Source organism: Poecile atricapillus, chromosome 21 (assembly GCF_030490865.1).
Source record: "Poecile atricapillus isolate bPoeAtr1 chromosome 21, bPoeAtr1.hap1, whole genome shotgun sequence".
Classification (NCBI taxonomy): Eukaryota; Metazoa; Chordata; class Aves; order Passeriformes; family Paridae; genus Poecile; species Poecile atricapillus.
In genome coordinates, this window is record NC_081269.1 from 4,581,657 (window position 1) to 4,606,734 (window position 25,078).

The following is a 25,078-nucleotide window of genomic DNA, read 5'->3' on the forward strand; positions in this document are numbered from 1 at the left end:
GGAATATTAACAGCCCATGCTTGTACAGCAAATAAAAAGAATTATTAAACCACCCCACTGATTTAGAGTTCATAGAGTTCAATAGAGCTCATTTTATTGAGCTCTAGCACTTGTGGTTTAGCTGAAATATGTCCTTTTTATCAATTCTGGCTTTCAGCTCATCCTCTGGCTGTGACTTGAGCAGATCCTGGACTTGAGAGCGCTTCCTCAGGCTTTGCCAGGATGTGCTGAGGATCTGGAGCAGCAGCAGGAACACACAGCGACAGCCAGGCAAGGCAGGCAGGTACCCTGAGCTCAGTCTTGCCTGGGAAAGCTCCTGGTACTACTTTTAATTGCTCAGTAAAACAAACCTGGGTCACAGGAGTATCCTAATCTCACCTGGTTTATGACACCAAACTACAGCTGTCTAGTGCCATTTCAGATGACCTTTAGGTATATTTAAAATACCTTCACTGCACTCAAAGATTTGGCAGCACCTGAGAGAGACTTGTCCCTTGCTCCAGAGGCAGACAAAGCAACTGGGATGGCTGAAGACACCTTAAGTGCCACCAGACATTGAACTGAACAGCCAGACCTTCACAGATTTACAAACTACAGATAACACCAGGTTTTTTGTGCTATATTCAGAATTCCTCCAGTACCCAAGTACCCTTTAGCTGATTTCCAGCTCCACAATGAACAATTTAACACAATGGATTAATATGGGATTCATGACATCATCAATGTGAATTTAGTCACAGCCAAGTCACAAAAGTAGCATTAGCTTGGAGTCACCACACTCTCTGTTGACTCACTGTGATAAAGCACCACATGTTACAGGGAGCCTGCATGTGTTCTCTGACTTCCTTTGTCAACTCAGAGTAAAGTTTTCAAGAACCTAATTAACTTGGTGTTTCAAATCCATTTTTCAAAAGCAGATAAGCCACTAAGATTTCAAAGCTTAACTGAAGGCCCAGGGGACTTGGCAGATCTCTTTCACCCTGTTCCAGCATTGATCCTCAGATTGATACTGAGACTGATTAAGAGTCAGCAAGGGATGTCCTTTGGGAAATGGTGTCTGTACAGCACAGAGGAAGGATTGATGTACACTTGACTCCTTTAAAGTACTTTTTCATTAAAAGGTTTCAGCACACATCTGTTTTATTGAAATGCCCTATTTTCTCCTGCCTTTTTTTGTCCCTTTGTTTAAAGCAAATGAAACAGTTAAAAAACAACTTCCCTGCTGATCAGAGATCTGCTGATATCCTAATGAACAGGAAACACACTGACACATTTCACGGTGGCATGAGGAAAAGCAAACATTGAGAAGTAGGGCAGATATAACAGCAGCCCTTACCAGCACTGCTACACAAAACCTACAGAGACAAAATTCCTGCACATTCTGCCACACTGTTTGATGCCCCATCCTTAAACCTCTAGGAATGGTGGGACAGCTTGGTAACAAATACTGAAGGGATGCACACAACTAAATCAAGCCATGAGGAAAATTTGAATCAGCCCTGAGAGCTCCTGGGGAGCTAAAATGTGAGCAGGACTGGATGCAAAAGGCTGGCTTTCCAAAGAGATGCAGGTGGCAAGAGACACCACCCAGCACCTATGGATATTTTCAAACTGCTTGAGCTGTTTAGAACTTCATATTTGAGAGTGAAATGGCTGAAACTTCTGCTTCACCATCAGCTTAGGCAAAAGTCAGGATAAAGAATGACACTATTGTACTGTGGCAAAGTATCATGGTTTGATCTGCTTGGTACACAAAGGGAATGAGCTGAACGGGTTCTCTGTCAGCATTCTTCCATGACAACAGTACTGGCTACTCCTTTGAATAATCCTCAAAAACTGACAGGAGCACACCATTCTCCATCTCTTTCAGGGCTGTCCTACAGAAAGAATGCTCCCTGCCACTTGGTTTTTATGCAGGAGCAAACAAAGCAAAGCAAGGCTTGGCCAGTCGTGGTTCTTCCGAATTAATCAGTCTGTTTGCAGAGTGTTAGTCATAGAGCCAACACCTTCACAGGTCAGCAACTCCTCGGGAAGGTTCACTTGTACTCCACCTAGCTTTAAATAAAGGCAAGGAGATGGCTCCAGAACAACAAATGTGGTTTTGATAATCCAGCACTAATTATATATAGAAGCTTCTGCTCCAGTAGGGCCTTTTACTCACTTAGGAAACACAGACTAAGAGTAATTAAAACATTAACTTTTTTTCTGAATCATTTTAATGGCCTGTTGGACTGTCTGGCCTCCCTGATTGCATTGTCTGTGGAACAGACACAAAATGGAAAAGGAGGAAAGAGCTAAAAGGCTTAATGCAAAGATTTTGATCTATGTAATCATTGTGGAGAATGTAGGAAAGTGACTCAGGTACTGATATTTGAGATGGAGAATAAGAGACCAAAGAGAACTAAAAATTTTATTACAAAGTATTAGGGAATAGCAGATGTACTGAAAAAGCTACACTAGCAAAGAAAAAGAAAAAGCAGCAATAAGCATCTTGATCTGACTAATTCCTAATTTAAGACTACAGAGACCCCTGACATTTGAGCTGAACACTTGGTAAAGGTTGGCTGATTTTTTTAGTTAGAAATATGAGTCTAGAGATCTGGAGTACAAAAAGCACCCAAGAAAAGGCACTTTTGGTAACTTAAAGACTAAGTCATGACAAAACTACCCATCAATGGTCTAAATCTGCAGATAAACTATTGGTAGGACATTCTTTTCAAGGGTGGCCACCAGAAGAGACTCTCCCATGGCAGGAATGTAACCCAATAATAGAGATAACCTTATAGTCACCATTTAGTTCAAATTTCAGCATCTAAACAAGTACTCAGAATCCACAAAAGACCCCAGTAAGCTTCATAGTGGTTTTAGAAGAGAAAAATGTCTGCTGCACAATTAAGGAATGATGCACATTTTATTTTCAGCTTGTTGGATTCACCTGATCAAGAACTCTGTTGTCCTTGCACAGAAAGTCACATTTAACTCTTCCAGAAAAGTGCTGAAATGAAAACACAAAAAGATCGATTCTACTCAGTACCTGGTGGTTCCAAACTCAGCTCAGCCACAAGAACTGAATTTCAAGTCCACTTTGTCACAGCCTAATTCTATTACAGTGGAAACAAGGTTGCATTCAAAAGGTAAATGAGACAAGATCTGATCAAAACCTTGTTCACAAAGTCTCATTGTGAATTTCAGCTGACTTTCTCTGCTCTTTATGGGCCTGTTCACAGACAATTCCTCTCTGAATAACAGCCAGAGTAGTTAAAATCCCTTTACCCTGAGAGACTTGCCCAGTGTGCACACAAGAGAGTCCCTCTGAACATTTTTGATGCTGTTTACTTGAGTTTCCTGGAAGTTTTTAAGCTGAAAATGAAAACTCAAGCCTGGATATCCCTGTTTTGAGTAAAATTTTAAACCCAGAACTACAAAAGCAGTGCAGACTCTACTGTAAGGGGCAACTTTTGCTCCCAAATCTCAGGACCAAAGACCAGGAAAGTGAATTGACTGAGCTAAGACAAGAAGTGCTCTGTGCATGCCCAGTCTTTGCTCCCACAAATACAAAACTCCCTTTCTAATCTGCTCAAGAATCAAGGAGCACCCAAGGGGCTCCACTGCGAGGTGCTGCTGTGTTCACCCCCAAAATGAGGGACACAAACCCCAAAGAATTAGCAACACTGGTGCAGGTCACAAGGGGGTGGAATCTACGCCTGAGCTGCTTTGGATTTCTGGAGTACCCAGTAACCTGGCATAACAAACCCTGAGCCATCCAAAGCAAATGTTCAGGGAAACTCTATATCCTACACTTGCTTGAATATCCCTACAGTAAACTCAACACTACTTTTTTTGGAACTGTTAATACCACTGGGCCTGCCAAAAACTTTAGTCACCTCCAAGTTATACCCCTTGTCTACCCCCCACAAAAGAATGACTAAAATTTTCAGCGTGTAAGCATTATCTCAGAATTAATCTGGTGAAAGTTACAGAAATAGAGAATTCTCCCTTATTTTAAAATGAAGTATCCCTACTTGCTGGTTTTAAGGCAAATTTATCATTTCCACAATCATCACAGCTCATTATCAAAAAAATACATAATTTTTATATTCCTCGAGGGGGGCTTGACTCTGTAGACTTGTGACATTACCATAGCAAAATTATTGGGATTTCTGTGTACTTCTATGAGACTTCCTGATTTTTGTTTTTTCTGGAACATTTCCTGCCTATGCACCTGTGAAAACAAGATAGGATCAGGTATAATCATCTCATCCATACAGCTAAATCAATTTTAAGCCAAACTCTATTCTGGTGGTTTTTTAGACAACAACTTAAAAAAAAAAATCCATAAATATGAATTTTTCTGTGAAGAATGACAAAACCACCACTGTTTCACTGAAATAAGGGATTTTTTGTTTGATCTGGTTGGTAAGTTTGGAGTTTCCTCTGTTTTCCTATCTATTAGATCTGAGGCTTCTGCTTTCCAGAAGGTTTTTAGCAACTGCTGTAGGGAACATCCTTGGAGTTAAGAATACATCCCCCAGAACGTGCTGTTCAGAAAAAGCAGGGATTTGCTGGAAAATAAAGCAGAGAAATTATCTGTCAACTCCTATGGCTGCACTAGGAATATTCCTGAGATAAATGGCCACTGGCTACACTAAGAATCCCAGGGTTTTCCTTGATTCTAGCCTGCAGACAAGGAGATAATTCTCCTCAGCTCAGAAAGCAGCTTCCCATCTAGCCCAGAAGTCCTTCACTCAGTCATTGCTGGGTTAACAGTGGTGATAAAACAGCTGTACTTCCATTTCTGGAAAATACAATTATAATGGATAAAATACCAGTGTTGAGTGTTCTGAGAAGTACAGGAAATTAAAAAGCAAACAAAACCCTAAATCTAACCATACCAACTCACTTAACAGTGGCTGACAGTAGATGTGTTCCTCCATGCACAGTGGTTGTCACAACTGATGTGATCTGTGGCTCAACTTAATGAAAAAGTTTCCTAAAACCTCCTGGTCCAAGAATCCAGTTGGAAGGAACAGTGAGAACCCTGCTCCTTCCAGACAAGTCAGGTGCTGTGGATCACTCCTCTAACCATCAAAATCTACCTGACATCTCTCCACAAGCACAAAGGATAACTAAACAGATTAAAAGAGGGGAAATGCTTAATATCTGACATTTTCACAATTAGCAGGTTAATTAAATCAGCCTGTTTAACTGTTCAGGAGGCCATGCAATGGACTGAATCGTGGGACTGACAGAGATACCTGCATGGGGATTTATCACCTTTCTTTGTAAAGGTGGATCCTGCTCTAATTCCTTGTCCTTCCCACTGAGGGAGCAGAGCCAGCACAGAGGAAAAGAAGCCAAAAATGCCTCTCCAAGCAGTGCTGTGGAGTGCTTTGTGTCAGGAATCCATGATCCCAACCCTCCAGTTCAGGAATGCTGCCCCACACTCGGCCGAAAGATCAACACTAACCAAGCCAAAAGAACTTCTTTCCTCATGAATTCTCAAACCCTGCTAATCCAGAAAGACAGGGAGAAAGGAATCAAAAATGGAAACATGAAAGGAGGTTCCTCTTCCTTCCCTAAAATGGCAGAATTTAAAAGCTATAAGCTTTTTTTTTAGTTGTTTGCTTAATGCTTAATTGCAATAAATGCAATGCAGTTTGCATTGCACTGGTGTTACAACTGCCTTTTGTTTGCTGAAATGTGATGGCCACATAATAAACCCAGTTTTATTGTCATTTCCAGCCTGCTTCTGTGAGGGGGTGGGGAAGGGACTCTGATTTAGTCCCCACAGCTCATCCAGAGCTTTAGTTGAGCCCAACTCAGAGCTAAGGGAGCTGGAACGGTGAATACTGGGAACTGGACTGAAATCATCAGAACTATTAACACAGGATGAGACACATCAGGAAAAATGAGACAGAAGGGGAGAGGAGAAAGCTCATAACATAATGAGATGCTTATCTATAAAACACTGCCCACTTCAAAGCAGGAAGAGCTTCAACTCATTGGTTAAAAAAAAAAAAAAAGAGCTTTTAATTAAAAGATCAGTCAAAGATTTTCCACAGTCAAGCAGCCTCAAAGAAACTATGTGTGGAGGAGGCTGAGAGTAATTCTTAACATGATTAGTCCATTCTTCAAACTCAACAAGGTTTTATGAAAGCATTTCTCAAGATCTAGAAGACAAGGATTGTGGAAATATCCTCAGCCCCCCAAAGAGGGGCTTTTCCCTTCTGGCACCTCCACCCTGATCAGCTTTTGCTCTGGAAAAGCCTGGAAAAAACACATTCACAGCCCTGTGCCTCCCACCTCGTGGCAAAATAGATTGTAATCCTAGGACTCATGGCTTTGGGTTAAGCAAACTTACTGCCATGGCCTTTAGGAGGCCTGACTTGTGTGCATTGCTCTAGTCAGCTGAAAACGGGCTGTACTGAGTACACAGCCTTCCATCAGACAAAGGTTTAAAAGCCTTTGAAGATTTAAGTGAATTGCACCACTTTTCTGGAACACTCCATTCAAGGAATGCTTCCAGATGAGGATGGACATTACACCACCACCTTATCCCCTCCCAGCATTTCAGCTCACTCTACATGCTCTGGGGAACAAGACTTTGAACCACTTCCCCTTGGTCACAGAATTTTTAATGCTTTTTCTTTTCTGAAAAAAAACCCCAGGATTTTGACAATTTAGCCTTAAGTAAGAAAAATGCAACATGCTCTCTACAGGCTGCAATTTAGCAACTATCTCACATTATTACACATAGACAACACCAGGGCTATTGCACTCTGGAGGAGCTTTTGGAGCAGAGAATACCAGTCCTGGAATGACTCCTGTTCATGGAATTTCATCCCCACTTACCAGCTGTTAATTATGACTAACGAACCTCATGCTGAGTTGGTTCTATTCTGCACAAGCACTGGGAATTACCTCTCTTATTTCAGGAATCATCAGCATTTTTGTCTATGAGAGTAAGTATTCAGTTACACTTTTGAAGGTCTTTCCCATATTGCAGAGAACTCAATTCCTGCCAACAAATTTATCACTATCCACACCCTTGTGTTAACTCCTATAAAAGGGATTATATGAGCATAATGACTTGGTATCATAAGGATTTCTACATCTTCAGTATAAATGCTGCAATAGCAAAATTTGCATTTGCAAAATGCAGAAGACTTTAGGGTGTGAAAAATACAGAAGAATATCCACCAGATGCAGGGAAGAATCCACCACTGCATTCTACATATTTCAGACTAATTAAAACAGATTTCTGTCCTTAGTATAGGATGGGATTTCTTAATTCAGTTGGGGAAGAAAGAAAAGTCATCCAACATAAGTAAAATGTGTCAGAGGATTAACTGCACCCTGCCCCAAAAGCCATTCTCATTCTGTACGTTAATAAATATGATTTCATTGAAGTTGCTGGTAAAATTCTTACTTGCCTGAGTAGCTATGATTTTTAACACTTAGCACCAAAGCATCCATCAGGACAGGAATGTGAGTGGAACATAACTCTTCTCATGGGATATGGACACATTTGCTTTGCTCCTAACAGTTCTCCTAAGCAACTGAAAAATTCCAACCAAGATACAAAGGCTACAGAGCTGGTAACAAATGGAAAATGTATGTCCCTGTTTCAGCCAACACATCCCCTACACGTGCTCAGAACTGGACTCTGCAAACTTATATTTGCCCTCTGCTTTCCCAAGAGCACATTTTTCCAGTGATGAATATCAAATTTGCCTGTAAGAACTTCAAATGTAAATTTTGCTGCCGATAAAAATATAGAGCTTGTTAGCCGTGTGCTCCAGAGCCTGATGAAAAGGGCAGGAAGCTGCAGCTCTGATGTAATTTATAGCCTGAGAGAACTGACTGATGATCACACAGCACACAAGGGCAGAGTGCTCTGCCTCAGAACATGCAATCTATATCTATTGATGCTTGTGGAAAAACATTTCGTGAAATATAATAGATGGAACATTCCAAAGAGATCTGGGAACACATGCCTGCTTTGGATTACAGGAAGAAAAAAGTTGATGCATGGAAAATCTAACAGTGTCTATTGTCATCATCAGAGATCTCAGTTTTAGATCATCTTCAATCATCATGCTCAAATTGCTTGGAGATACAGAATGGGAAAGTATTAGAAAATAATGAAAATATCAAATATTTGTCCATCTTCTAGTGTCAGTTGTGAAAAATCAAATTAAGTTCTCCTCAAGCAACACAGTACAAATGAAATCAGAGAAGTACTCTGATTCAGTTTTACAATTTCATGTCATTTTGAAAGCTACATTCCCTGTGGAAATCAGATTTTATGAAGAGCAAATTAGTAAAATTGGGGAGAAATTGAAAAGAGAAAAAAATAAAATAGATTACTTTTCTGAAATAGTGGTAGAAGGTCTGGAACGCAGGACTGCTTCCAAATAAACTCCATACCTCCAAGGCTCTGGCAGCTTTCAGAAACCAAGGGGCAATACTTGCTCAAATTTCTTTGGGCAGCTTTACAACTTTGAGATCTTGAGGAGCCAAACATAGCCCAAACAAAAAGAAGCAAGCTTCTCTTTTTCTCCAGGGCCAGCATTATTCCCTTCTCCTTTCACCCCTTTCTGTCTTTCAAGTCATTTAATGCTGTGTCAGAACCAACACAATCACAACCATACCCTGGCTGTTTTCTTGTCACTCTGCAGCTGTCAAGCACATTAACTAAACTAATCAAACCATCATCAAGAAAATTAGCTTTTACATTTACTATAATGTTAGATCTACTACTGGTAGGTCCTAAACACCACCAGCACTGAGGCAAAAGCACAGTCCAGAGCTCTGGACCCACAGGACAAGTTCTTGCTGACCAGCTCATTCAGCAGAATTCCCAGAAGCTCCCTGCCTTCATCCAAAAATGGCTTTGTTTTGCTGATGGAAATTAATCTCGCACAAAATGCATAAACCACATCCTGCTGCCTGCCATGCCCTAGAAGTTCTTGTAAAAGCTATCATCCTGCCCATGGAGAAAGCACTCCCACTCAGCACATCCTCTGAGCCACGGCAGAAAACGGCTGGGAAGGCCCTGTAGTGTAGGAGAACTTACTGATGATCTTTTCCATTAATTTAGCATTCATTAGCCTTTCAACTTGCAATCAGGGGACTTCAGATTATCACTTAACGTTGCTTCAAATAATTCCAGAGGTAAGTTACACTCATGACTGAATTCCTCTGAGAGTCAGTCCAGACTGTGACAGTGTCTGGCTGCTCCCATTTCACTGGCCTAGGAGCAGAGGAGACACTGCCATTAACTGACATGTTTGTCAGTTCTTCTGAAATGATTAAATCATGTCAGTCCTCTCGAGTCACCTCACAACACCAGTCAACAGAGCTGGCCCTCACTGGCCTTGGAAGAAAAGCTTAAGTCAAGTAAAAATTACTCTCCAGGGGAAAATAAACGTCTTCAATACCAGTTTAATCAGCAGTGTGTTACTACTCTGAAAAATGAGAGCATTTGTAAACCCCCCATACAAGAATGATTTGTGGGAGGAAGAGGTGACTAAGGAATTAAACTATCCAGTGGAGAGCAAATTGTGGTTTGTTGGCTCCACTGGGAACAAAAGGTCTATGGCTTGATGCCCAAACTCCAAGAGGACATGACTTGCTGTCGGTATTTCCATGAATGCTATTATGTGATTCATTAGCTTTGCTGGCCCTTCTCTCCTCCCTCCCTTCCCCCCACACCATCATTAAACTCATCTGGTCTCTTGAGCTCTCGCTTGGCAGAAATGGTGTTCTGACATCCAACAGAGTTAAAATCAATGGCTCCCATGTTTGGGAGAGAGAGGCAGATGAGGGAGACTAAAGAGAGCACCCAGAAAAGATCTGACTACACACCCTGAAAACAAAGAGCAGAAACTACAAGAACGTGTATTTCTACAATAGCATTTCTCTTGAAAGTCTCCTATGTTTTACACTGAAAAATCCCTTCCTCAAACTCAAATGAAGCCACCCCTGGGCCAGGACACAACAGATGTAAGAAAACAGATCAATACTGACTCAGTGCGTGCACTGACACTTGATATTCTCATCCAAGCAATGTAAGCATGTTTTACAAATAAACACAATCCCAAAAAAAGCCTAACCCTTGGATAACCCCACCCGTCACCTTGTTCCAACAAGAGAAGTTAACATTTCCCATTCAAGCAATTCTTTCACAAAAGTTTTTGTGGGTATTGAATAATTTTTTCCACCTCTTCCCAAAGATATTCATCATCCATCACCTGCAGATGTTTAGAGGATAAACAACCCCCCATCACCGTGTCAACCAGTGTCAAAGAACATCAGTGCTCCTGTCCACAATTAACACGAGGCCTCCCTGTTTCCAAGGCAAACTATGTTTGAAAAGCTTTCTCCCAATAAACACAGTGCACTGGGTAACTCTGGATTCTTCCATACAACTCCCAGGAAATGTTCCAGCTATTCCACAGGTGCTGTGGCCGCTGTATACACTGTTTCCTTTAGCTTGGGTAGCCAGTTTCAAATGCAGAAAACCAATTCTGCTGACAGACTGCTGCAATATTCACTTGCCTTTCACATCATTTTCTGTACTACTTTATTTTCATTCTAAAACCTCCACTGGTTTTAAAAATATGAATATTCAGAGCACTGGGGTAACTGGAAAACCAACCACTTGCAAGGAGCAGAGTTTTGGCAAAGAAGTGATGCAAACTTGGGTCACACGCCACAAAGTTCTTACAAATGATTGTAAAAGCTGTATAAATTAAGTTTTAAATTAGAAGCTAGGAAAAGCCTATAGAATTTAATTTTATTACAAGCAATCCTCTCAAATCCTTTTTAGGCACTCACTGTTAGGAAGATGGAGATTAATTTGAGATGATACTGAGCTGTTAGAGTCTTGTCTTCTGTTTAAAACATTCCCATCAGTGGATTTCTTTCCTCTGTCTTCTCCTCACCACAGTCCCTTGCTCAGTCAGTCCCAGTTCTTTGATTCTCCTGTATTAATGTGTTAACTTTCAACTGCTCAGCTTGGAAGCAATAATTTCCTTCCTGTTCCTGGACAGCACCGACCAACCCACCCAGAATTTACACTTAACAGAAAAATCCATTAAAGTACATAATACTCTCATAAGTATGTGAAAATAAGTATATTTACTTGAAATGACAACCTTTATCATAACAGGATCAGATTTTTAAAGACTTCAGTGCCCATTGACACTAAGAGGAGGAACAAAGCTGCCCCAAGTACCCCAAGATGGTAAGTTTGGGGTGAAAGACTTAAAGATGAGCCATAAGATGTCCATAAAGCTTCCTAAGAAGGCAGACAGACAAGATGACCTTGAATGTCATGCTTAGGGAAACTTGTCAAATTGATTGTCTGTTGCTAAAGCTGGCTCATGAGCTCAGGTACATCAATAAAGCAACCCACTCCTGGGGGTTAGCCTGGTTATTCCAAAACACAAGCTTAAAAGTACCACAGCTGTTCAACATGTTGGTGTTCCTGAATGAGAGCTGAACTAAGTTCACTCAAGCAGAAACAAAACTCAGAGATACCATGGTGTGTCATATTCTGATGTGAGAAGTAGGTTTTTGCATCCTAGCTGTCAAAAACACAAACTGAGTTTCAAAGCCAGAGCTCTCACACACAATAAGGAGTATGTTGTCAGAATTCCTTTTCTTTTTGCCAGCAGGAATGCTCCTGACTCTTTTTCATGGTTAAACATTGGTGTTTTGCACCCATAGTTCAATACAAAAAACTGGTTTTTAGTCCTACTCATACCTTACAAACAGTGAGGACTTTCAAACAAGACCTAGTAAAGCCTACACTTAAAAACTGAAAGTAGTTTAAAAACTGCTTAGGTGCAACAGAAGTACAATTCTTTCCTCTTCAATAAAAAAAAATAAATCAAGAGAAAACAAAGGATGAAAGAGATTTTTCAAAGCCACAAGGGGTCTGCACACTCATTTATCATCTGTGTTAATAGCAATAAGCTGTTCAAATGGCCCTGCAAAATCAGAGTCTGTTTGCTCCAACTGATGAGAAGTCGGCAGTGTAACTCCCCGGGCCATTATCCATCTCTCTTTTAGTTTATTATCAGTACAATCCCTCCTAAATGACACTTTTAGCTCCATCAAAACTTCACTGGCTAGCAGTGGCCAGCAGATTTCATGGGCTGGGGATGTAGGCAGCCATACTCTGCTGCCTAAAGTTTAACTTTCCCTTAGGGCAGCATTTCTTCTGGTGACTGGCAGCTTTTGTGTTCTTCATTAGCCCAGCGATTAACACAGAGCTAGAGAGTTCTCACTACACCTCACTGCTGTTCCAGCACTCGCTGGCACATCTATTGTGAGAGATCCCTGAGCAACAATGCACCCCTGGCTAATACCAGAGATCAGGTACATTTGTATTTGCTCTTAAAACAATCTCTCCACATATCTACCCGAAGTCACAGAAACCCCTGATCAAGCAATAACAACTTTAATGGGATTTTGTGAATGAAATTCCCATGGCAACAGCAAGAAACAGAGTGGCAGGAAATACAATCGATTGCGATTTTGTGTGTTAGAGAGTTCTAAATTCGGAAAGAAACTGAGAAATAAGCAGCAGAAATTAGTGGACCTACGGGATTTTCCCCTTCATTCAGCATTTGAGAAACAAGCAAAATAAATCGTAAGGCAACGAAAGCAGCAGTACGGCATCAGGAACAAATTAGCAGCCGTGCTGGTGTACGGTGCAGACATTTGGCACACAGGGAATGCGATCTACCTGATAGCAGCTCTCAGCTTTCTATGAAATCTGCTCCTGATTAACATGCAGAGCACTACACTTCTGAAAGGACAATGGTGGGAGACCTTCAACAAAGGCATCATTTTAAATTCTAAGGCCTGGAAAATTTCAGGCCTCAGGCCACGAACAATGGTGAAGGCTAACACATTTAGCCTTCACATTTAGATCTTCCAAGCTGCTGATCCTGACAAGTTTTATGTACATCACTACATCGGCTTTGTAACTTTTTAGCTGCATCATGCAGACTGTGGAGAAAAAAGGAAAAACAAAAAATCTGTCAATGAACAGCGTCCCTCCCTTGCAGACATTCTGTTCCAAAGGATTCCTTTCAGAAAAGCTCCCCTAAGGACGGTGCTGCGATCTCAGGTACGGAACCGCAATAAAGCGCATTTACAAGGCAGACAGCAGCAGTGTCCCCAGCAGGCTGGAAGCCACCAGTATTCGCTGTGACAACAGCCCCGTGCCGACTCAGCGGGCGCAGCCCCCGAGAACAAAACGCCATCCCCGCGGTGCCGCCGCCCCGCCGCTCGCACACACCTTGCTCGTGCTCCTCCGCTCTGCCCGGCTGGTTGCCCATCTCCTCCGGCCGCCCGGCTCCTCCCGAGCTCCTTCAGGCCGCCGGCGCCCCGCTCATGGCCGGTCCGAGCGGGGCTGGCTCCGCCGTGTCCCGGCTCGGGCGGGGAGCGGCAGGCAGCGCGTTCTTAGCTGCTGGCGGCAGAGCCGCGCTGCGGCCCCCGCCGAGGCGGCTGCGGCGCCGCCTCCTCCTTCATCCCCAGGCAGCTCCCGGCAGGGCTGGGAGGGAGCAGCGGGCAGAGCCGGGGGACACCCAGCGGCCGCCGCGGGAGCTGCAGAGCTCCGCCCGGACAGCTGCGGGCTCCGACGGGGAGCGATGCTCCAGCACCGCCTTGAGCGGAGCTTCCCTGCCCTGGAACAGCCGTGGCACACAGGGAAGAGCAGAGCCCCGTTCCGGGCGGTAAGCCAGGGTATTTCTACGCAAAACGCGGCTGGGGGGCGAAGGAGGGCAGAGAGACCCTCAGCAGAGACATGAGCAGCCAAATGCCTCCAAAGCAAAGCCAACATTAATTAACACTCGGTGTTAGTAAGCATGCTTACCACGGAGCAAACAGAGCTTGCCCACAGATCTAACTACACTGCTGAGCATAGCACTGACATCTGGGCAAGGGCAGCTCCCAACCATCACAAAAATGAAGGGACTCAGTTTCGGAAATGCTCAGCATCTCGTGGAAATATAGAAACCCAAAGGATGTTGAAATGGAGACTGGACTCCTCTGAAAACCTGACCGTGATTGTGAGCATGAGCCCCGTGTGACAAGTTCCATCTATCAGATCTGTTCTGATATCCTCAGGGGCTGTTCCTGGGTCAGCCGAGCACCCCCAGCTGCTCTCAGCCTCCACTGTGCTGAGAACAGCACGACAGGCTCACATCCCTATTATATTAAACAATATACAGGAGTCAGTGAACACCATTAAAATCCATTTGTCTTTATTGAAGCAAGGATGTGGTGTTTTACTCCTAAAAGTCTATTACAGTGATTTCTAAATTTCCCCTTATGCTAATAAAACAACAAACCCGACAGCCACTACTACATTTAGACCTGCAGCCACAAACAGGAGCAGATTTCACATCATATCTCTATCATCAATATTTTTGACTGTGACTGGCACTGCAGGAGCAGCTGCATAGGACAGACCCACTCAGAGCCTGGCCAATAGCACATCTTTCAAAAACATCAAGATGCTCCACACTCATGGAGCCCTGATATACTTGGGAAACAAGGATACTGAATGACTCCAGTGATCTGTTTCCATTATGTAGATAATTAACAGAATCCTCGTGAGTCTTGGTTTCAACAAGAGGGTTAAAAACAAATTCAGAAATAATAAACAAATGTGTCTCCTAAGCTCAAAACAGCCTGGGAAAAAAAAAAAAAACCATGGAGAATTAATCTGTCTGGTTGTGAATCTATCCCTTCAAATAAAATACCTGGAGACCATTCAATATGATAGAAGCAGATTTTTACTAATATTTCAGTGTAATAGTATGAGTTCATTGTCAGTCTTAAGTTTTCCATTATTCTTCCTCTGACACTTTATAGATGAAGTAAAAAGTTTTCATACAGCTGTCTATGTCTGGATGACATTAAACAACTCCTGCCTACTTCTGTCTTATGACATGTCAAACACAAAACGCTTTGTTTCATGAATAAGCCATCAAAGTTCTATAAAAAGGAATCAGTGATAGCGCCTTCTTTCTCTAAAAGTCATCTTAGGATCTCTTAAGTCTTGTACCTTAATATGGTGGGCACTGAGCATGCTCTTTCCAAGGTGCAGATGCAAACTTCCTCCAACTGCTTTTGGAATGTATCTCCCACAGAGATTTTCTTCCATTATAGACTAAAGAATTACTTCTGCTTTTCTTCAACAGGACTCATATGAGGGGCTACATTAGCTGCAAAAGTCTGTTGGGCTGATAAATCCTGAAACTGAACATTTATTACTTCATCACCTGCATTCTATTTCAGAAGGGAATAGTGTAACAAAGTCCCAGTGCAGCAAGCCTGGAGTAATTATAAAATGTAATCACTGACTGAGAGCAAACACACCTGAAATCTGAGCACTGCAGAAGAGTCAGGACTGGAAGAACCAATCTGTTATTTTTGACAGTGGCATGAAACGTAAGTCAGAACATTCTAACACCATGATAGGGAGAATGATGTCAGGCCAAAGACTTTTAGCCCAGGTCCATAATGAAAGATAAAGCAGAAATTTTTAAATACAGCTACAGCCTGAGCAGAAGGCATGGATAAGAGATTACTGCTCATGGAGTTTGCAGCTCAAGCTGAGGAAAAAGAAAAAGGAGTAACAGCAAGCATGACATGGGAACCAGGTAATAAATTACAACAGATGCCTGGCTAAATCTTTAGGCAACTATTTGTTATCTGAACATTTTACATGACTTTCCCTTCCTCTTCAGTAATAAAGGTATAAAAATGAATGAATTTCAGCTCTACAAAGCAGATTAGCTGGCCTCTTCCTAAGCATGAAGCTTGACTCATCCCCTTGCTCTTTGTTGAACTGCCAATAAAACTTCACAAACACTCCTTTCCTATATAGTGAGAATGGGAATTAATTATTGAAGGTGTGATATACATAATTCTTTCAACTCTCTAGTCAAATGATAGGACTTGCTTGCCAGGCATAACTTTCTTTGCATCCTACTCCTAATGCAGCAAATGAACGAGTATAATTTCTGTTCAAATTGTAATCTATGCTGACGAGAACAAGCGTGAAGTTGCCACCAAATCTCAGATTTGCAGTGGCCAGGTAGCTGACAGTCTCTCCAGAAGGCTGAGGTCTAAAGAAGTTACAGATCCTGATGCTGGACTAAACTGAATGGGCCCTAAGTGTGAACATCACGAGTTCACACCATCACACTCTCCTTCTTCCTTAAATGCTAAAGATTTTATGAACATCAAGTACATAAGTAGCAGGGAAAATAAATCTTCAGAATTTGCATATCATTCCCAATAGTGGACCCCAAAGGATTAGGAATATAACATCTAGAGCTGAATTGCAGATGAACAAAAGCTTTTTTTAACCATGCTAGAAACAAATTTTTTGTAGTAAAGATACTTAGTGAGGTCATAGTTCATGGCACAGAACCACAGCCTTCCAGGAGCTGTCAATCCCTCCCCTCTTGCTCTAGTATTATCTAATGTAAGCAAAGAGCTGCTGAAAAAAAACCAGTGGACAAAAAATACTACAAGGAATGCCAAGCCCTCCCCTGATCTGCATACTTGTCAAACCAGGCCAGCTTTGCGTTCCTTTCCTTCTCCCTCTCATTCTTTAAGTGCAAACACAGTGGCCCTCTGCCACAGCATTCTGGCTGCAATACATTTAGGCCCAGAGAATTTGTGTTAGAGATCATTTCTCCTCAAACCAGCTAAAGGAAAGCTGATAATTAACCTAGGGCAGGTAGTCAGAGCAAGGTTGTGTTGACTTCACTGAACAACTTCAGCAAAGAAGCCTGATAAGAAATGAAAACAAGCTGAGAGATCCCAGATTTGTGCTATTCCTGGAGCATCCAGGCATGCTCCCCTCTCTGTTGAGGCGTCCTTAGCAAGGCTTTTGGGATCACCACAGTTCCTGTACAGCTGTAATGAATCCTCCCTATATGTGATGCCTTGAGCCAATTACCTGTCAACAGTTTAATGAGTTAAGTCATTACAGCCTTTGAGATTCAGCATTTCAGTATCCCTACCACACACTGAATCCTCTTAACTGGCTCAGGTCCCAGAGGGGCTCACGTGTGCCAACAAAGTCATTCTCAGAGGAATACACAGAGAAAAGGGTCTCTTTCACTGGTGGTTTTAATAAGAAACTGAATGCAGAATCTCAGAATGTGTTAATAGATATTCAGCACAGGAAATGTAAATTCTGCAGTAGATTAGGACAGCAAGAAAACTTGGAAAAGGTACATTCTGCAGAGTGTTGTCAGCAGAAGTGAGCTCCTACTTGTTTAATAATGCAAGATGACTGCAACCAGCCAGTGAATGCCTCTCAGAAACCCTGTTATCCATAACAGGATCAGAAATCCTACCAGACAGCCTCTAAATGCATTGGTCTCACTACACTGCCAGTTATCAAAGAGGAAAAAACTGCCTGAATAACAGTCATGTGAAGCAGCTCCCATTCCCAGCCATTCCAGGATGCACAACTGTCCCTGGCCCACAGAAGAGCAAAGCTTCAAAGAACAAGAAAAACAACATAGCAATAAATGTAATACAAGAATATTTTCAGTAAAGGCATCAGCAATCAACAACTGTATTTGCAGGCTGTGGCAAGAAAAAAATCCTTGTAAGAAGAAGTAAGGGAAACTTGACAAGTAGCAGCCATAACCTAAATCTGGAATGCCAAATTTGATCTCCCTCAAACCTTGAGCTTTTCCTTCAGAGGACAGTGGGTGAAATCTTCTAAACTGGTGCTGAAACTAAGTTTGACTACTTGACACCCAGTGAAATCACACACAGAGGATACATTTTGCTAAGGAATGCCAGGGAGGTTCAGGTTCTTACTGTAGCAATATGTTAAACATCCCTGCAGATATTTATAGGTGGGTGTAGATGTCAATATGCATATCCAGCTGCATGGAGAGCTCTGGATGTAAATGCAGACACATTTCCATTCCTTTGCATGTTAAATTCCCGCAGCACTTCTTGCCAATTTGAATGGCAGCCTGACAAAGCAATATTTTGAGTCTTCCTTTCCTTTTTATACCACTTTTGGTGCTAGAATCTCTTTGTAAGAAAGAATAATTATGCAAGAGCTGTGTCTTGTACCTGGAAGGGGGAGCAAAATGCAAGTGTCTTTCCAGATGAGGTTTTGAAGCATATTTACGGCTCCTGGGAAAGCCTAGATGAGCTCAGCCATTTGGTTGCAATGGAGCCCGGTGGAACAGAACATACCGATCTCATTAGTGTCCCTCACACTTGGCACTATCGTTCACAAGAAAAATGAGATGGTAACGAGCCTGAATGCAAAGTGCAACAGCCTCTCCCAAACCTATAGCAGTGCTCTGATGTGACAGATCACAAAAAGCAGGCGCTGTCAAAAGCTGATGTATGGCAGAGTAAAAGGGCCCCAAGGTCAGAGAGCTGTCATTCAACAGAAATCACTTTCCTTTTTCCTGTCCTAATTGGGGTGCATTAGCATCTTATAAACTACTAAATTGTCAGTTAGATTTTTTTTTTCCCAAGGATTTTTTTATTTTTTAAAGAAAATTATTCTTTAAAAGATACTTTCTTGAATTTTCTGACCGTGGAGAGACAGCTTCTGGTCTGGATTAGCTTCACATTAACGTAAATTTTTATCCCACATCAGGAAGTGGCAAACACCAAGCAGAGAAGTTAGCTGAGAAAAGACGGTAAATTTGATAGGGTGCATATATTACTATCAAATAGCTAGCTGAAAACGACAATTCTGTGAACATGCAGGAAGCTTGGAAATCCGTAGCATGCCACATTTTCAATTTTGCTGGGAAAGAAGCGTACTTAATGAGTGCTATGTGCAATAAAACCACACAGTCTCCCCTCTGGAATCAGCCACAGGTGAACAATCACAGCAGTGATATTCAAGCTTTCCCAGCACTAACACCAGTGCTGGCAGGGACCAGTTGGCCTCATTTAGTTAAAGCCTTTCCTTTCTGAATACCAGCACTATCTACACAGAAAAGCTGCAAGCAGTTGTTTTAGAGAGAAATTAAGAATTTTCTTTTCACATAAACTACATGAAAAAACAATGATAGACAAATGGAGTAATGGTATGTGCTCTACCAGCACTAGGAAGGAACTGAAGATACACAGGTATCATAGTCACTGGGACATTAACTCTGATTATTGGGCAGGAATGTGGATGAGAAATCACAGAAAAACTCATCAAAACAGAGCCCCTCCTTCTTGGAGCTGAAGATTGTTCAACCTAAACAGTGCCACAACAGAATATAAGCCTCAGGCCCTTCTATAGTTTTCTCTGATTATGCCAAATCTCTCGGAATTTTTGTTTCCCTATTTAATTTGCTGGGTTTATTACAACAGCCCATGTTTCAGAGCAGCTTCATTTCCAATGCTGGCAATATTCCACTCTGGGATTAGCAGCTTTTGTCCAGGTAACCTGCAGAGTTCAGAGCTCGACATGAGATGCTGAGGAGATAATTGAAACTCTTAATATCTTTGAGCTCCCCTCCTCTATGCTCCTGGATTGGCACCATCTCCAGCCTTGGATGTGGATCAACTCAGCAGGAACACACAGAAAGCAACAGGCTTTTTTTATTTTGTTTGGCTGAAAACTCAGGCCAAGTATTGATTTTCTCATTTTATGCACAGAAGTAAATGGTAATTTCTGATGAAGCAGGCCACCCCTCACAGTCCTGCTGCCATCTCAGCTTTTCCCAGCCTCCAAAGATGTAGCACACCCCACTACCACTGTGGGAAGGTGTAGCACCTGTCTCCTGGTTTGGCCTTTAGAGAGAACTTGAGCCTGCCAGTAAAACAACCAGAATTTCTATAAATACTAAGGTAGGTGATAATAGCATTGTTATTGACAGTTTTCTACTGCTTCTGAGGCAAAATCAAGCTGTCTAGAGAGATTTACCCTTTATTTAGCTATAAAAAGTAAGCTGATGAAGAAAACAAAGTACAGCTATTCCAATTACATTTCAAGGATAACTGATACCTCCTATTGGAGCTGGCAGCACTTGATATAAAAATCAATATATTTGTGAGAAATGGGAATGGCTGAAATATTCTCAGTGCTTTTGGATGATGTGTGACTGGACTGTGCCATGCCCACATCCTGGCTCTCTCTCCTTTCTGATGTTCAGCATAAGACTCTCTTTGGTTCCTGTCCAACCTGACAGATAATAGCAGCTGTCACTGAAATCACATAAAAGCAGCACAGGAACATGATTAAACCAGGCAGCCTCCAGGGAAGTTTTCAGAAAGTGCTTGAACTGAGAGTTTGTACGGACTGAATGACAGAACTCAGAGCAAGGATTTGGAATTACTTCCAGGCTCCATTGATAAAGTAATTTCATCTGCCTGAACCTCAAATTTTCCATTTACATACCAGGTCTCCCATGCAATGCTCTTCCTGTAAGGTATATGATCACATAAGAAGCTTTGAAATTTTCTGTGAAATTGCATTAAAGTTACTTGGCTTGCAGACCTCAAAGGAGCAGAATCTGAAGTCATTGATTTCTCACAATCCTGAACCCTAGGAGAAGAGAGTCCTAGTTTCTCATGAATACACAAACGTCTCTATTTATACAATTTACAGTATTTTTTTTGCTATATGGCTTCATAGACTGGATGGCTTTACAAGTACATGCATTAAAATCAATGTTTTCCAAGATGAGTGAACTCTTTCTCATGTTTTATAATTGTCCAGCTCCTTTTCATCTACTGAAACATTAAAAACAATGCCAGAGCTCTGTAAGCTTGGTTTTAACAAACCCAAATGGTCACTTCAGGACAGCACATGGGAAGACATGACACTGTGGATAAGGAAGCAGACATTTATTTCCCCCTGTGCATCATTTCCCACTGCCTGGGATTTCAAAACTGCCAAGGAGTTACAAAACCAAACATCACAGCACAGAACTTCCAGACAGAATCAGTCTCCAGCTCCATTTGCTCAATTCCACTTGCCAAGGATGGACACATGGGCTTGGCCTCATCCCCCTTTAAGTTGTTTATGATTTACTGTGTTAGCTCCCAACAGGGCATGCAGGGGTAGTTCCATCAATAAAAGGCTGGAATAAATAACTGAAACCCCACCAACTGCAGCATAGAAACAACTCTATTTAAACAACCAGTCTTTGAGGTCAATTAATTATTATCTGCAGCATTTGGAACATGTCTTATTGCTCAAGGTCAACACACAAATGGACAGTCACACCCAAAGAAGAAAGAAACCTAAGCTTTTTTATCTCCATAACTTTTTCCTTTAAATTCTCTTACACAAGAATTTTATACTGAGTACCACCAAAGTGTGGCTGGAACTAATAGAATATCATTTCAGCAAAATAATCAAACCACTTGCGTGAGTAACAGACAAAAAAAAACCAAACAAGGGGGAGACATAATGCCTGCAGTCAAGACATGAAAGGAAAACAGAACAGATGAAGGCCATCAAAGAAACAAAAGAAAGTGATTTCAGAATAAATTCCTAGATTTACACATTTGGCTACATACACAAACATCTCCATTTCCCAGCTACTGGAATGTTCTCACTTGGATTAGCTCCACAGTCAGCATTGCATCTTGATCACAATCAGACTATTTGGGATGCCACTGCAATAAAATACAGCAGCTGAAAACGTTCTTTCCTTTCTTACTTATGTTCCCTAGAACATGCTGTGCCCTCTGTCATGTTCACTGTTAGTTCTCTTAGGAACAATACACCATTTCTGTGGGACTATTGGTATTTTCTTCAGTGTGCCAAAGCATTCAGCTCTGTAACCTTGCTCAATAAGATCAAGCACCTTCCAGTGGCCCTGACACGTTCTCAGAATACAGCTGGATTTCCAAGCACCCTTTTGGATTATGGAACCATGGTAAAAACAGACATGTAAGACACTGTATACACACTTAAAACAGTCCTTGTAAGAGCTGGTACAGTTCTCTCTAGGTCAGAGAGAGAGGGGTAACACACACATTCTTAGTGTTTATCTATATATTTGTTCTCTTTTCATTTAGCATTAATATTCCCATTCAAGCTTCTCCAAATGCTGATGCAAAGCAATATATGAGGTTATATCCAATGATGTAATTTAAAGTGGCAAAGCAATACCCAGATGTAACTTGACCTCCATAAACCATTTCAGCCTTTGTATTTAAAGTAGTCTTCATCATCAATCTCCCTCCTCCAATCCCAGTTATTATAGCTGCATGCAGAAGAGGGCTCTCTATTCCAGTGCTTGTGTTTTGGTATCTGACATATATATTCCATTCTGGACTCCCTGCAGTGCTGTTTCCCTGGCTGCATTCCCAGGATCCTGTGCTGCATCATCTGTACAGGTTTTCCTCTTCCTGCATGGCTCCTCCCAAGCATCATGCCTCTTTATTGGCTTGTGAATCCCAAATTCCTTTGGAAACAGCTAGTCATTATTATAAATTTGAGGATTTACACACTGATTAACAGCAGAATGGGATCTGTCTTTGGGTTACTATGAAACTTTGTGCTGTTACAAGACACATCATTTTCTTCCAAGGGTATATAAAGGCTGGGGGCTTTTTTGTTTTGTTTTGTTTTTTTTCTTTTAACAGAAATCTCTCTCTGGTTAGTAACATTCTTCTGTCACACAGCCAAAACCTGCAGAGGCTGTGACAAATAGGGAGGTCATGGTCAAATTTAATAAGAGCTCACATTCCCTTGGAAATGCCAGCAGGGAGCAGACAAAAGCAAGCATTTGCTGAGCTCCTGGGGGAAAGCAGAGCGTTTGCACTGAAGCCCTTGGTATGCAGATGGTGTCGCTGCCTTTTGAAACAGGCTTAGGTCTGAAACCTATGGGAACAAGATGCTGGGGCTGAGGCTGCTGGGGAGAGAGCGCCCCGGGGTAGCTCAGGAACAGCACAAGCTGCACATGAGGATGCCCAGGGCTGGCTTTTTGTTCTCACGCCTCTGCCGTGTCCCAGGAGCAGCGGGGAAACAGCTCTGCTCATTCAGTAGAGAGAGATGAGAGAATGCTATTGATAAATGGGAAAAATTCAGACAGCGGGCTCTCCACCGCTATCCTGCTCTGGGGCTGGGTCCCAGGCTGGATCCACCCCGGACCCGCAGTCGGGACGGGCGCGGCCCACCGGCGCCACCGCCTGGCTGCTGGGGCTGCCCAGGTTCCTAAAACCTGGATGGTTCCTAAAACCATCCAGCTTCTCCCTTTTCCCTTCATTTCCCTGCCTCGTGAGGTGTAGGATGCAAGGCACACAACAGGAAAAGCACGGCTGTGCTGCAAGGGGGATAGGGGACACTCTGCTGGCACACTGGCAAAACAAGTGACACTCACAGCACAGGTCACAGAATCTTTATTCCTACCTGTGCTGGGCTTCAGCCGACTCTCAGCAAGCTCTGAAATGGCTCCTGTTGTGATGGTCTTCTTCAGCCTGGAGACTCCTGAAGCTGCTGCTGCCCCAGGTTTTGTAAGCATGTCCTCGCTGCTCGCCCGCTTCAGCTGCAACACAGAGGGTGGAACAGGTCAGAACCCTGAATATTCCCATCAGTTAAAATGCAACATTCCTTGGAAAAAAATAACATTTCCATAAAGTAACCCCATGGGAATATTGCCTTGATAACTGGAGTACATAATTTTTGTATTTGTGTTGCATTCTAGGTTCTCGTGAAGTGGGTTAAGAGATAAAATACTAACAGTAAAGAATGAAAATGGGAAAGACTGTTCAAAAAGTCAAGTAATTGAAAGGCCAGGGGAAAAGTTTACTGGAATGGTCTACTGGCAACTTTTTGTGAAGGAATCTCTGGTGACACAAGTCTACTCTAAGTGCCTACTCAAGAAACCCATGGAACACAAGCACAAGGTAAGATTCAAAGAGAAACACAGAAATTACCTTGCTCCAGCAAGCAGAAGTTGCAGTTTATCTCAGAACTTTGGTCAGCTGATTTTGTGTGCCTCTAGTAACAGCCTCTAATCAATTTCCTTCAAGTATTTTAAGACCAAAGCTTTGGAGAGTCTCCCTAGAGCAGTAGTTTTTCTATACTTTTGAGTTTGTGGACACCTAAAATGTTTTCTCAAATGAAAATCCTTCCTTTGAAGTTGTCCAGTGACACCAGGGGGTCCCTGAAGCATAGGCTGAGCACCATTGCTGGGTTAAGAGAAAAGAGTGCACACAACAAGCACCGCCCCTATTTAATGGTTCCTGAATGTGAAACATTTAAACGAAATGCAATCTTTCAACTCTAATTCCTTCTCCCTTTCATCTCCTCCTCTGACTCAGAGTCTGTGGTTTCCTGGACCCTGTGAGCCCATAAGTTTCAATAGCTGAAGTGTTGACGTGCTCCAGGATACCAAACAATGAACGTTTTGCCTTCTGGCACAGGTTTTGTCAGCTCACTCTTAGGAGGAGAATGGAACAACCTGACTTTCTGACCTTTAAAGAATTCTGCATTCTCTCTGAAGTAATTTCTTCAATGTGTTCTTTCCTATAGCAGCAACTACAGTGCCTTTTCTACTCCCTTTTTTCAAGGAAACCACTTTGATGATTTTGCATTTGCAGCTGGATGACAATTTAAAGCCATTAGCTGTCATTAGGAAGAATTGTCTCCGCAATTAACACTAAATTTAACAAATCAATCGTATCAGATTTCCTGATTAGTGTCCTCAGTAGCATTCCTTCAGAGATGCTGCCTCAACCACACAGCACAACCTGCCTGGAGCACTGAAATACCCTATTGGTAAGTGCAACTAGGAGTCTACACAGCAAGTTCAACAAATTAATCCTTTAAATAAATAACTGTGACAATGAAGTTTTAATCAAGAGGAGACCTAAATACTGTACCCTGCTATGTACTGTTCATTAAACTTTATTACTGGAAAGTTACAACCTTGGTCTAATTTGGATGATCAGGTTATTTCTGTTTGCTGGCTGCAAGGGTACAGATGCAGCAGCATTTCAGGTGTCTTATTCCATTTTCTTAAAAACACTACTTTGTCAGAAGTTTCTGCTATTTTTTAAAATCTATATGTATAGAAAAATAGGATTCATAAAA

General features: G+C 42.1%; 1 protein-coding gene across 5 annotated transcripts in view; it reads right to left on the minus strand.

The window, feature by feature from the left end:
• SPECC1 (sperm antigen with calponin homology and coiled-coil domains 1) overlaps window positions 1-25,078 on the minus strand; it is a 74,792-nt gene that overhangs the window by 40,054 nt on the left and 9,660 nt on the right. For 4 of the 5 annotated variants that reach the window (XM_058854406.1, XM_058854407.1, XM_058854409.1 and 1 more), the window contains exon 3: window positions 23,393-23,528. In XM_058854406.1, the coding sequence (XP_058710389.1) occupies window positions 23,393-23,528 (136 nt within the window). Of the gene's footprint in view, window positions 1-13,318; window positions 13,548-23,392; window positions 23,529-25,078 lie in introns of those variants that run through there. The other variant, XM_058854408.1, reaches the window with a different exon arrangement.